The 12,288-nt window shown below is 46.7% G+C and overlaps 1 protein-coding gene across 40 annotated transcripts in view; it reads right to left on the bottom strand.

The window, feature by feature from the left end:
- The window catches only part of EPB41 (erythrocyte membrane protein band 4.1), a 97,269-nt gene that overhangs the window by 46,659 nt on the left and 38,322 nt on the right, over positions 1-12,288 (bottom strand). For 39 of the 40 annotated variants that reach the window (XM_069803306.1, XM_069803305.1, XM_069803330.1 and 36 more), the window contains exons 2-3: positions 4,460-4,928; positions 1,880-2,110 (exon numbers count right to left, since the gene is read on the bottom strand). In XM_069803306.1, coding sequence (XP_069659407.1) covers positions 1,880-2,110; positions 4,460-4,921 — 693 coding nt within the window. In that variant the 5' untranslated portion in view covers positions 4,922-4,928. The remainder of the gene's footprint in view (positions 1-1,879; positions 2,111-4,459; positions 4,929-12,288) is intronic. The other variant, XM_069803329.1, reaches the window with a different exon arrangement.

Below are 12,288 nucleotides of genomic sequence, written 5' to 3'. Positions count from 1 at the left end.
GGCCTTTTCATCAACCCGATCTGCTGATGAAACCTAGCTTCTCCAGTTTTGCCTTACGCACCGAAAGCTGCTTCGCACACAACTTCTTGCCTGAAGAAATACACTTGAGAATTCCTATCTCCTCTTCCCCCCCCGCCCCCAAATCCTGCAGAAGTGAACTGGCCCTAGGAACAGATACCCTTTTAGTCCAAAAGCATGAAGGAAAACATCCCTGAGGCACAAAACTGTGGTAACCAGGAGCAGCTAATTCTATTGAAGTCTCTGCTAAAAAGAAAGTACGGTTCCAGTGACGCAAAATAAGCTTTACTAATGCATCACTTGTGCCCACATCTCTCCTTTTAGTCATATTTGCACGGCAACTGATCCAAAAACATAGCCTTGTTTTATTCCAGTCCTTCAGCTGTAAGATCCTCAGTGCATACACTGTGACTCTATAGGTAACATAGCACATGTGTTAGCCTGGATATTTCTTAAGGAATTGGCACTTAAAGACATAGGAATTAAAAACCTTCCATGGCTGTCAATTGGAAAGGATGTCTGAAAGCACTTCTTCTTCTTCTTGAATAAAGGCATTTGTGCTGGTCTTTGCCTACACCTTTGCAATTCCTTCTCAATTAAGTCTTAACTGGCAGAGTAGAATTATACTGGCGTTAAAGCCAAGGGTACTTGTCAAGTCAAGAGGGTCTCACCGACACAGCAGCCCCTCCTAGTCCTCTCTGCAGTGCTCAACGCAATCCTCTGGACCTACAGAAGGAGACTTCTAATGTCCTGCTCAAAGTCAGGACCAACCACACCACCACCAGCTCTCCCACCAACAGTGTCTGCGCAGCCTGCTGGTAGTTGAAGGCGTTGCTGCAGCAAACTCGTACACAAAGCCACACCAAGCTGCCAGCATTTCGGGGAACAGTTTCCTTTCCAAGGCTGCACACAAAATCCCTAGCAAAGGGGAAGGCGATCAGAGCAGTGATGCTCCGAGTTGATCCCAGGCAATAACAACAGCAACGCTGTTACACAAACGGCCGGTGGTGACCTACTTGCCCAGGATCACCCAAGGTAACTGCTTTCACAAGGAGCCCTGTGCCCACATACCCTCTCACGGCCCATTTAGCCAGCGGGACTGGGGAAAAACAAGCTGATGGAAGTATGCTCGAATGGTAAGTACCGGATTATTAATATTCCGGACAAGTACTTCAATACTGAAATGGGGATTTCTGCTAGCTTTTTATTGCCCTGACAGCAAGACAGCCCTGTGAGAGAATGCACAAAATAAAGCAGAATAAAAGCTCTCAGATGAAGGGGTTTGCAGTGCTGTAAGACAACATAATAATTTTAAATTGTTTACTGCAAATACATTCAACTGCAGGCTAAACACAGCATGTTTTTCTTTACATCCAAGCTCCAGGAGTTATGTTAGTCAGCAGCCTGATAGGCAAAGGTACCTTGGTTGAACAGAAAAGCACAAATCAGTTTGACAACCCATTTTATTCAAAGGAAAGGGGCAAAAGATATTTAGACAATCCCAAACTAACACAAAAACCTAAACTCTAGTCTGGGATACAAATGAGAGAGAAGATGAACAGCAAGTAAGATAACTTCTTTTTTTTTTAAACTTCCCTCCACCTTTACAAAGCAAGGAACCCTGGAAATTGTAGAACAATAAAAAAAAAAACCAAAACATTCCTAGGCACCCAGAGATTTTTACAACATACTAAATAAGTTGCTACAGCTTACAGCAAGATTGTTCTGCAGTAAAGCCTGTCATGTAATTCACTGGCAGAAAATTAGGCCTCTGTTAAATCGTGTTTGCGGTGATTTTTCAAGGGGAGGAGAAGGGAGAGGGAAAAGAGGCAAAGTAGAAACAAACCCCAAAAGTACTTACATCCACGGAACACTCAAAAATGGCATCATCCAGCAAGACAACTTTGCAGTACATGTTTCTGTGTCTTTTTACTGCTTTCTGGGCAGTTTTCAAATCCTTCTCTGCTTTGGTCTCCGGAGTCTCTTGTTTCGGCTCTGGCTTGGCGCACTCTTCCTTCGCTTCCCCTCCTTCCTTGCCCCCGAGGTCTCTGCTGTCCGGCTCCTGGTCGTCCCTCCTCTCCTCCTGCGCAGGCTGAAACCCCCACATCACCCAAGTTGCAATTTAGACGTGTCAAGCAAAAAAACCATCACATGAAACAAGCATTGCATAGGTGCACTACAGGGCTGGGATCTCATCCCAGAATTAGTTGTCTGACTTAAATGCGTAACCCGGGACCTGGAGCAGCAGCTTGGGTGAGCACGGTAATGACATTCATTTTTAAAGCCCTTCAAGTCATTCTCAAGCCTTCATTTAATAAAGGATGTAATAAAAAAGGAAAAAGGGTTGATTAGAGAAATCAGGGCAGATGACATCATGCAAATCTTCATGGTCTTAATGACAACACCTTTTGAACTAGTAAATTTTTCCCTTCCTAGGCAAGACACCCAGTGCACCCACTGCACGTGCCCCCATGTTCCCACTGCTGTCCTGGGCGATGGGCTTTGCTCCAGTACACCGGCCCCCAGTATGGCAGCAGTGGCATTAAAAAGGGGGGGGTCAGTGCTGAGATTTCACAGCCATCGGAGCTGATCAAGCAGCTCTCTGCCACCAAAAAGGGAAGGCAGCCTTCATACCACTCTCTCTTTGCCTACTGAAGCACTTTGCAAGCCAGTTTAATTCACTAAAATAGCAGAAAGAGATGGAGTTCGGGAACAGGAGGAGGAAGGAAGCTGGGTTGTTGTTTTTTTTCCACTGCCATTTCAGCAGGTTAAACGAGTTCACGGCAGGCTCTGACAAGTGCTGGAAGTGGCTCGATGCAGCAGGAACACGCAGCCGTGGCAGAGGAAGAGTAAACCCTGTCTTTTCAGCCCATCGCATCTCATGAAATCACACCCAGGCACAACTGCACGGAGGTATTTAAAAACTAAATAATGTCCACAAGCTGCTGACTTCTGTTCCAGCAGGGCCGGGACAATCAGGAGCAGGGAATCAGTCAAAGCTCGTAATGCCCGTCGGTCAGCATTTATCAAACAGGCAGCACCTCGCAAATGCTTTCACAGCAGAAATATCTGCCGAGTGTCACAGTTCAAAAAGCCACTGACGTTGATCTAAAATAAGAACTAGAAAAAAAAAAAAAGCACAAATGCTTCGTCTGAAACAAACAGCCCATGGTGAAGGAAGGCTGTGGGTGCACATGCGCTCAGAAGCAGCAAATCAAAGTTACATAAAGAAATCATGCATTTCCTCTTCAAGACACAATTTCTGGGCTGAAATTGCATGAAAATTTCCAGCTCCTCCCCATTCTGCTAATCTCAACCCTCAGAGGTACAAAACACGAGCAGAGATCATCCCATGGTTTTCACAGGCTCAGAAATTTGAGAAAAGAAAGAAAAAGGTGTTACCTACTACCTTCTCTACAACTTCGTAATTTTAAGGAGGTGGATTTACAATTACTGCTTACAGCTGGCCACGCTCTAACTTGTAAAGTATTGCTCCAAAAGTCAGAGTTTGCAGATATGTAACACCTCTCTAGAGCCCACTCAAAACTTAAGGCAGTGGGGTAAGTAATCCAGATTTTATCACAAATGTGCTATGACTCCAGCAATACACACAGGTTCATTGGGTTGTAAGAAATGCCCATCTCGGGACAAGGGGCACTCACCTTTGCCTAACTCCGCACTAGTAACAGCAGAGCTGCAATTACCCAAGGAGTAAGAGAGGACATCCAATACCCCCAAATCAATAACCAGCTGCAGCTTTGTGAATGTCTCCCTGCAGGTGTGTCTGCCTCAGTTTCTATCATGCTTTAAAAACTTTAAATTTTGCATGAAAAATGACCCTGGCTGTAAAGAGTAGACATCAGACAGCTACGAGGAGCTGGGCTCAGCCCACGTGCTGTGCAGAAATCCCTGTCTACATGATGCATAAGCAGAAAGTATTTGTATTTGGCAGGCTCAGCACCAGCCTGGACTGAACAAACGACCAAGTCCTGAAACACCACACTTGCGCTCCTCGAAGTTCAAGAAATCCTTTCCCAAATCCACATCCTCATGCAATCTCCACCTCACACCACTGGCCCGCCTTTATTCTGCACACACCAAGGACATCCCAATAAGCAACTGCTCTGTCACGAATTATGAATCTGAACCCTAGTTCTGATGTTAACTCCCCAAGCCTCAGCAGAGTAAAGAGTCAGCACAGGGCTGTGAAGCGTGAGCACAGTTTCAGGAGCAGGTACTTTGCAGCACAGTCTGATATAGGAATGCAAGAGTTGGAAGTATGCGATGCAACACAGGGAGCTGACAAGAGCCTTTTTAGCATCCCATGAGTTTTTCTGATCAAGCTTACTATCCTAGGATATGAAGGTTTTTATAGTTTTGGTTAAAAGGACACATTTTCAGGAACAGAAGGGAGCGCGTCACACAGAGCAGGGTGTTTTACCTGTGTTTCTGCACTGCTTAAGGAATGGAGATCTAGTGATGGATCAGTTTTGAGCTCAGGCTCAGGAGCTGCAATTGGGGCTTTCACCAGGATGTCTTCATCAGGGCTGGCTCCTAAACCCGGGTCTTTCTGGTCACCTCCCACCTCTTTAGGACCATCAGTGTCTTTGTCCTCTTCGGACACCTGAGACTTGGGCCTCCTGAGAAAGGATGAGAACAGGCGGGAGAGACCCCGGCCCTCAGAGGTGCGGCGCTCCTTCTTGCTTTGCTCCTCGTGTGTGGGTGTATCACCGTTGGAGGCCTTCTGCTTCTGCCCCACTGCAGGCTGTCCCTCCGACGTCTGCTGAGCCCCTTCCTCTAGGGAAGCCTCTTGCTTTTGTGTTTCAGCAGCTCCTTCCTCCTCCTTGGCTTGCTGCTGCTCCGAATTGTCGGCGTCCACCCCTAGACTCTTCTCTGTTGTCATGATGATGCTGTAAGAGAGGTGCAAAAGGTCTCAAACAAGAGTTTTCCAATATTTAAGTCTGCATTAAGCTATTCAAACCAAGCCACAAGAACAGACACACCACGTTCGCCAGTCACACCATCCTGTCCTGCTGACTCCAGCCTACAAATTCATTAAGAGCAAAATCATTCATTTTGCTAAGGTTTGCTTTGATAGAAACATCTCTATCGACATTTACCCATGCATCTTCCACCATTTGGATGATACTGACTCCAAACTGCTAAATGCTCTGGCACCAGCTCTACAGCCTGACAAGAGCAAATGATTAAAAAAATGCAAGCAAGATTAGGGAAAGGGGAGGAGGTAGCAGAGGGTCTTGCTCCACAGGGCTGTCCTGAGGTCCTCTCTTCCACCAAATCCCTGTTCCCCTCTGGCAGCACTGGCTGTGGGAGCAGAGCAGTTGAGAATCAAGAATCATTTAGGTTGGAAAAGACCTTTAAGATCATCAAGTCCAACCATATGAGGACACACACATGACCAGGCAAACTTCCTGCTACCATGCCACGCCAAAACCCCAGACGGCCCGCGATGGCTTGCAGCGTTACGGCATCCTTCACCACCACAGCGAGCGGAGGGAGAAATCCGCTGCTTGAGAGTCAAAAATTCCACGGCCACAACAAATTTTAACAGCTGCTCACTTCTAAATGTCCCTGAAAGAGGCCACAGATCCTCACCATGAATGAAAAAGGGGGATATTTAAACACGATGAACCACACTGATGCTCTGCTCTGGATGGGACTCATCAGTGTTGATCAACTACGTTGACCTGCCCAGGAAAGGTCCAGTGAAAGAGAGCAGGCTTCAGGATTCATGAGATCTTTGCACTGCACACTGAAGAAATGTAAAATGAAAAGGCTTCCAAACAGTCCCCATAATAGAGAGCAGATTTCTTCAGAGCCTGTGCTATTAAGCTGATGCAATGTTTATTTCAACTTTAGCCTGGGCTGTTGACACAAAAAGATGGAAATCACATGAGAAGAATATCTATTTAAGGTATAAAGAGGACCCAAAATAATCATGCTTTAGAGAGGATAGAACTAATCTTTGCGCGTTGCATCACATGCATTTGCAGCAATAAATTGCCACTGCTTACACAGACCAAATAGCATATAATCCAATATGCCTTTCAATCCCCCCAGCCCAAGCCGCAGCATACAAACATTTGCTCAAAATACACACTTAAAATTAAGAAACATTTCAAGATGTCACCCTCCTACATATTATTGCATTCAACAATTTTAATTTAACTCATCCTGATTGCCAAAATAACCAGAGTGCTTGAAAGAGAAAAGCCCTCCTAGCTTTCCAAACTACTCTTCCCCTGCATTTAATGCAAAAGCTTATCATTGTTAAAGCTGTGGTTAAAACAAAGCAGCGTTGGAGACATTCAATGAATGTGTTTCTCCAGCAATGCAATTTTCCTGAGTTTACGAGGTTTGGGTTTTTTTCGATTTTGGTTTGGGCGGGGGGGAGCATTGCAAGGAGGGCTTTTGGAAAAGCGGGCATGGTAACCCACAGGGTCTGTGCTCCCATCAGAGTGATTCAGAGCGGTATCACAATTGGGACAGGCTCTCTATATTGTTTGAAACCTCTTCGCTTGGACAAGCTCCACCAGCCAGCTTTGGGATGAGCTGCAGGGCCCATTTTAGCTTGGTCTCCTGCAGAAGCCAGGTTTACAGCCTCATGTCCTACACACCATCTCCCCTCAGTGTGCTGTGCTGGGTTTCTCCAAACCCAATGGAGAGGTGGAGGCCACTGAAACAGCAGCTTTCTACCTGCACTGAGAAAACGGGCATCCAAGCAGACAGCCTGCACGGGCATCTGAGGGCACCTGATGCACCAGGGATATTGCAAGGCAAAAATGCTGCCAAAATCCAGACGTGGCAAGGCTCCAAGCTAGATGGAGACGCAGATGTGCAGAAAACCACACTGCATCAGTTCTCCTCCTCCAGCATTTCGCATGGGAGAAGACAGGACAGCTTGGCATAGCCCACAAGGCAACAAGAGCACCCAAGGGTAATTCTCCAAAACACTGCTGAGTTGGGCATTATGTCACCTCATTTCCCCAGAAGTCCTGCAGAAGATTGTTTTTGCAAGATTATCACAGAACAGGCTCCACGAGAAAGCTGTAAAATCCAAGTCAAATGAAAGGCTACAGTGGATTCATGCAGCACCCAGCTGGCTCCCACAACCACCCTCGAGGAGGGGGCAGCTTCACGCCTGCTGCTCGCTTTGGGGGGGAAGCAAAAAAAATCCACAATGCTGAATTTCCTTCTCCCCTAAACGAGTAACATCTGCAGTTCGGTTCAGGAGAGGTTTTGAAGGGGCTGCGCACTCACCGGGGGGCAGAGGGCTGCAATTGGTTTGCAGATGGCAGCATGTGGGTGACTTGCCCCTGCAACTTATTGCTGTTTCTCCTCTTCCCGCGATCCCTTGCTAGGGATGCTGCTGGCCCCATTAGCAACACACGGCTCTGTCTGCAGAGTCACCCCAGCTACCATGCAGCCAACACATGCTCTCAGCAGCTCTCCAAAAATTCCTGGAGATGCTGCAAGGTGGTGCAGGGGCAACAAGCTACATTCAGCCAAACATACATCACCCCAAGCCCATGATGCAGGACAGGCTCACCATGGCCAAATCCCGGGGTGAAGCTCCTGAAGCCCTGACACGCATAGAGTGGGATGGACGTGTTGCAAGACTATCCCACCACGAACACACAAAAATAGCAAGCTCCCTTTTGCACCAGCTGCCAAAGCAGTCTGCTTTGTAGTTGCTTCCTACTGTGTTTGTTTTGAATAAATACATTTGTAAGCATCATTATCAAAACACACATTGGATGCATGTTGCTCTCCTAAAAATAAAAAGGCAAAACCAAAGCTCTTACAATCCCAACTGCAGGGAGGGCACAGCTGAAAAGCAGCTCTTATCAGCCGTGGTAAACAAGAGGGACAGTCCACAAACAAACATTTCCTCTGGACGTAGTTTTCTCTCTTTAAATACCAACATTTCTGGAACAAGAAATGTTTACTTGTTTGGATTTCAAAGCTGCAGTCACAGACCTTTCCCAGTGTGGGAAGGTGGGTCTTGCTGGCAATGAGCAAATGTCTCCACGTCTTTCCTCCATCTCCCGGGAACAACCTTGCAGCTCAGCCAGACCCCCTCAGCAGGGCTGGCGATGTGGAGATGGGCACGTACAAGCCCTTCCCTTCCCAATAAACATTTTATAGCAGCAGCCAGCACCAATAACTCACTGGGTGCAGACAAACATCTTGCTGCAAGACCCAAGTGTGCTTCTCTGATGTGTGGGCTCATGGGTGGTTCCCTCCCTTTTAAGTTTTATGTTCAGAAATGGTTTTGAACCACTGAACTAAGCTCTTGACCAAAAGCAAAGAGATCTGTGAGCAACATAACCAAGAGGCTGTACTATTTTAAAAAAGCACCTTTACTGCACAAAGATGTTTGCTAAGTAGCATTTTGTTTCCAACCCAGCCCACACCAGAGCCAACACGAAGAGTGAGGTTCCTGCTCTGCTGCTCTTCAACTCATTATTTAGAGAAAGCACTGCCCACAGCCAAACCACAAGCAGGTTTTTATTTAAATTAAATTTTCTTCCATTGCTATTCCACAAGGCAATCCTGCAGAGCCTGCAGATGCCTCGGGAGCTCCATGGATGCTGGAGGAGGATGCTCTGCTCTTGTAGGAACACCCAAGCAGTGTTGCTCACCTCCTGCTCTGAGCTACCATGCTTGTAAATGCTGGGTTTGGGGTTTGGTTTTTTTTTTGTAGAGGATGAGGATTTGATGCCAGACAGCCTGTAAAAGGCAGGCTCTTCACAAGTCTAGTGTAGAGAAGGCGTTTAACGCTACGGAAATAAGCAAATCACAGCAAAACTTAGATATGATCCCACATAGAGATTTCAGAGCAAAAATCTAATCAGAAAATAGTTCAAATATGTGTTTATATTTAAGCATTTTTAAGTTCAAGAACACGCTACTCCAGACAAGAAGACTGTAGCAACAGGAAGCAATCTGAAAAAAAGGTAATTAAACACACCCAGAGCAGCCTGTGGGGAGAAGACGAATAGGCTTCTCCCCGCCGAGGAGACCCGCACCACAGGTTGACCTCCCCACTGACAGCATCCCCCTTCACCTGCACCACATCACCCTCAGAAGAGGACCTGGACCTCCTGGTGTCCCACAGCACCACATCAGTGCTTCGGTGATGAGGAGCAAGCCCCACACATCTCTTCTTAAAAGGTATCAGCGACTCTGAACACCAAACATCAAAGCAAACCGCTACACAGGCACCTTATGAACCTGCCAGCCCTTGCACAGCAGACCCTCCAGCCACCCAAATATCCCAACACCCCTAACCTCAGCACTCACCCCCGTTTCTGTCCAAGGGCATGGCTACAGGGAGCACACATCATCTCTGCGGGCTCGTTGTCACCTACACACTCACCCTGCTTCTCTGCATCAAAATCCTTTCAACAAAACAGACTTGAGGCTTAAAAGGAGTGCAAGGGCTCATTGCTCATCCTGTTCCTAACATCCATGGTTTAATTCAACACTACTTAATATCTGGCGAGCAGAGGATAGCAAAACTCGGTTTCAACCGCTCCACGGGCTCTGCTCTCGCAGACATCAAAAGACAACCACCCTCCGAGTCAAACCATTCCCCTTTTCCAGCCTGCAAACATGCACAATTATTTATCTAAAATACAGATTTTAGAGTAGCTCAACAGATCCCAACGGCTCCCTGTCGAGAAAGCCTTCAAGCCTGGAGGATGCCGAATTACTCACTCGCTGCGCCTGTGATCCCGGAAGGTTGTCATTAAGTGATGGTGCGTTAGTTCTCTGGAAATAACAATGCTGCTCATTTGGGTTGTTTCGTGACAAGTTACAGAGGCTCAAAGAAACACTAATATTTAGATATGCGTCTATCACCATCTCCTACCTGTCAGGGTGCTCCAGTCTCTCTTATTTAGGCATACAAATAAGCGTAATAATAGTAAAATCTAACTTTTCCCTGCTTCCAAGGCTGGAAATATGATTTATGGCTCATGCCATAACTGACTTAATTCCCAGTGTTTTAGTCTTTCAGTGAGAGAAGAAAAAGGACTGTCCACCGGGAAGGTTCATTTCTCAGAAAAACAAACCGTTTCACAGCGATGCCCAATGCCAGATAAAGGTAATCGCGCTGCTGGAACAAACTGTCTTAACCTTCCTACCCAAAAATGTGTAGCTTCACCAAATGCTACTGCTATAGCAAGAGCTGGAGACCAAGATAAGAAAGAAACTTTTGCTAAAAATAGGCAAAAAAATCAAATAGTTTCAGCAGCAGTGTGTTTTTTTTAAATGCGTTCCTTCCCATTTCATAATGTGTGTGAAAAGCACACAATTCACCAGGGAAACTATGCAGAACATTGCTCTGAAATAGATAGCACAGGCTGAAAATTCAGTTTTTTCAAGACCTGGTACGTGTGCAACAAACCTGCATCTGCGGGTGGGAGAGGAGGGAACTGCAACCACCACAAGCAGGACTCATCCCACGCTTGTGTTTAAGTTACGTATCCTACACGTGATTTTTACTACAGTTAAAAAAAACATAGCAGAGAGCTGTTTGTTCGGGTTTTTTTAAAACAAAATAAGAAATTCAAATGCAATAAAATAAGCCTCTCAATAAGAAAATCAAACTTTAAAATACTGTAAAGCATCAGAGCCTTTCAAAATTTATTTAATGTATTTTATTAATGGAATAATTACTGCTGGCATTTTATAACCCCCGTTAGAATTAACATGCATCATCTTTTTTTGTGCTGGTACTTTGGGTCCTGAACAAAAGGGATGCTGTCGCTCAGCCAGCAACACTGCCTTACCCAGAGGGTAACAGGAGACTTCAGGAGCTTCATCGAATGGGGAAAAATAAACCACCCAACACAACACAGATGGCACATTACAACCGCCCGGATTTAATTCTCACCAGACCAGCCCTCGTAATCTACTGTATGTCGGCAGCACCATGCCCCTCTTTCATCTTCTGCTATCGTACAGCTTTCCTATTTAAATGAGGGCAAAAAATAGCAGCTCACCATCTGCTGAAAGCAAATCATTTATGTCAAATTTAAGACTGGGCTTATAAATGACCTGACTAAATGGAGCAGTAAGTGCATTACAACCAAAGGGAGCCGGGAGCTCCTCCCCTGTATCCTCAGAAATCCTCCTGGATGCTACAGAATTCCTTACGCAGGAATTCATGGGCTTTGCTCATCAGTAAAGTGCTAAAATTTAAAAGAAAACATGTATTTGTCACTGGAACCCTGTCTACAGCAATAGGTTTGGAAAGGCTGCCCATGTGGGACCTGTTAAGAAAACTCACTTGAACTTGGAGCGGTTGGACCCAGAATAGAGCCATGGGGAAGGCATGTGCACCAGGCTGCCAGCAAAATAAAGCTGCTCATAGACTATCCCTCCTCATGTTGCAACGTAGGAGCAAATCAGTAGTTTGCTAAAAAGACTAAGAAAACTGTCAGTTTAATACAAGTGTTGCTTCCTATTCCATAGTGAGCAGCAGAAGCAACTCTTGGGGGTCCCTTCCCCTGCTTCAACAGAGGTCAGAGCAGAAACAACAAGGTTTTGCCTCGAATGCACAGTGCCTGCCAAAGCTTTCCCTCTGCAGAAACAAGTCTCCAAACCACCCGACCACACCAAACCCCCGAAGGAGGAAAGAGCGAGCTCAGCCTCGCAGGCGGCAGTCGCACCAAAACCCTCCTTTGCAGAAGGAGCCGGTATCTGCCCGACCTCACAGAGGAAGGGAGGGACCCCCAGCACCCGTCCCCACCCCACAGGCAGCTCCGGCACCTGCACTTTGCAGATAGCATCCCCGGGGGCTGCTCCGTCCACCAGCCTCCCGTGGAGGCAGGCAGCGCGGGCGGCCCGGCACGCATGAAATGAGGCAGATGCCAAAATCTGTGCAAATAAAAGTAGCGGGAACAGCGCAGCCCGCAAGCTCGCAAGAGTGCCACGAGTGAGCGGCACTGCGTCACAGGCGAGCAAAGCCAAGGACACGCAGCCTTCGTCCCAGCAGGTCACTCCATCACAACCCCTCCTGACTTTGCACTGAAGGAATACCGAGAGTGGCGACGACAGCAAAACCGAGACGGTAACGCCAGCGCCGCACGTGACAACAGCCTTCTTCCTCCAGCAGCACACCACTTTCTAAAGCAACAGTTAAACAGAAATAAGCAATAGATCTCAATCAACTGAATAGGAGGATTTTTTCCATGCATTATTCATAAGGGGTTTTTTTCCCTGCCTGAACACAGATGT

The sequence above is a fragment of the Haliaeetus albicilla genome, chromosome 16 (assembly GCF_947461875.1).
Source record: "Haliaeetus albicilla chromosome 16, bHalAlb1.1, whole genome shotgun sequence".
Taxonomy (NCBI): Eukaryota; Metazoa; Chordata; class Aves; order Accipitriformes; family Accipitridae; genus Haliaeetus; species Haliaeetus albicilla.
The sequence above is the reverse complement of the archived record's forward strand: the minus strand, read 5'-3'. Positions and strand labels throughout refer to the sequence as shown.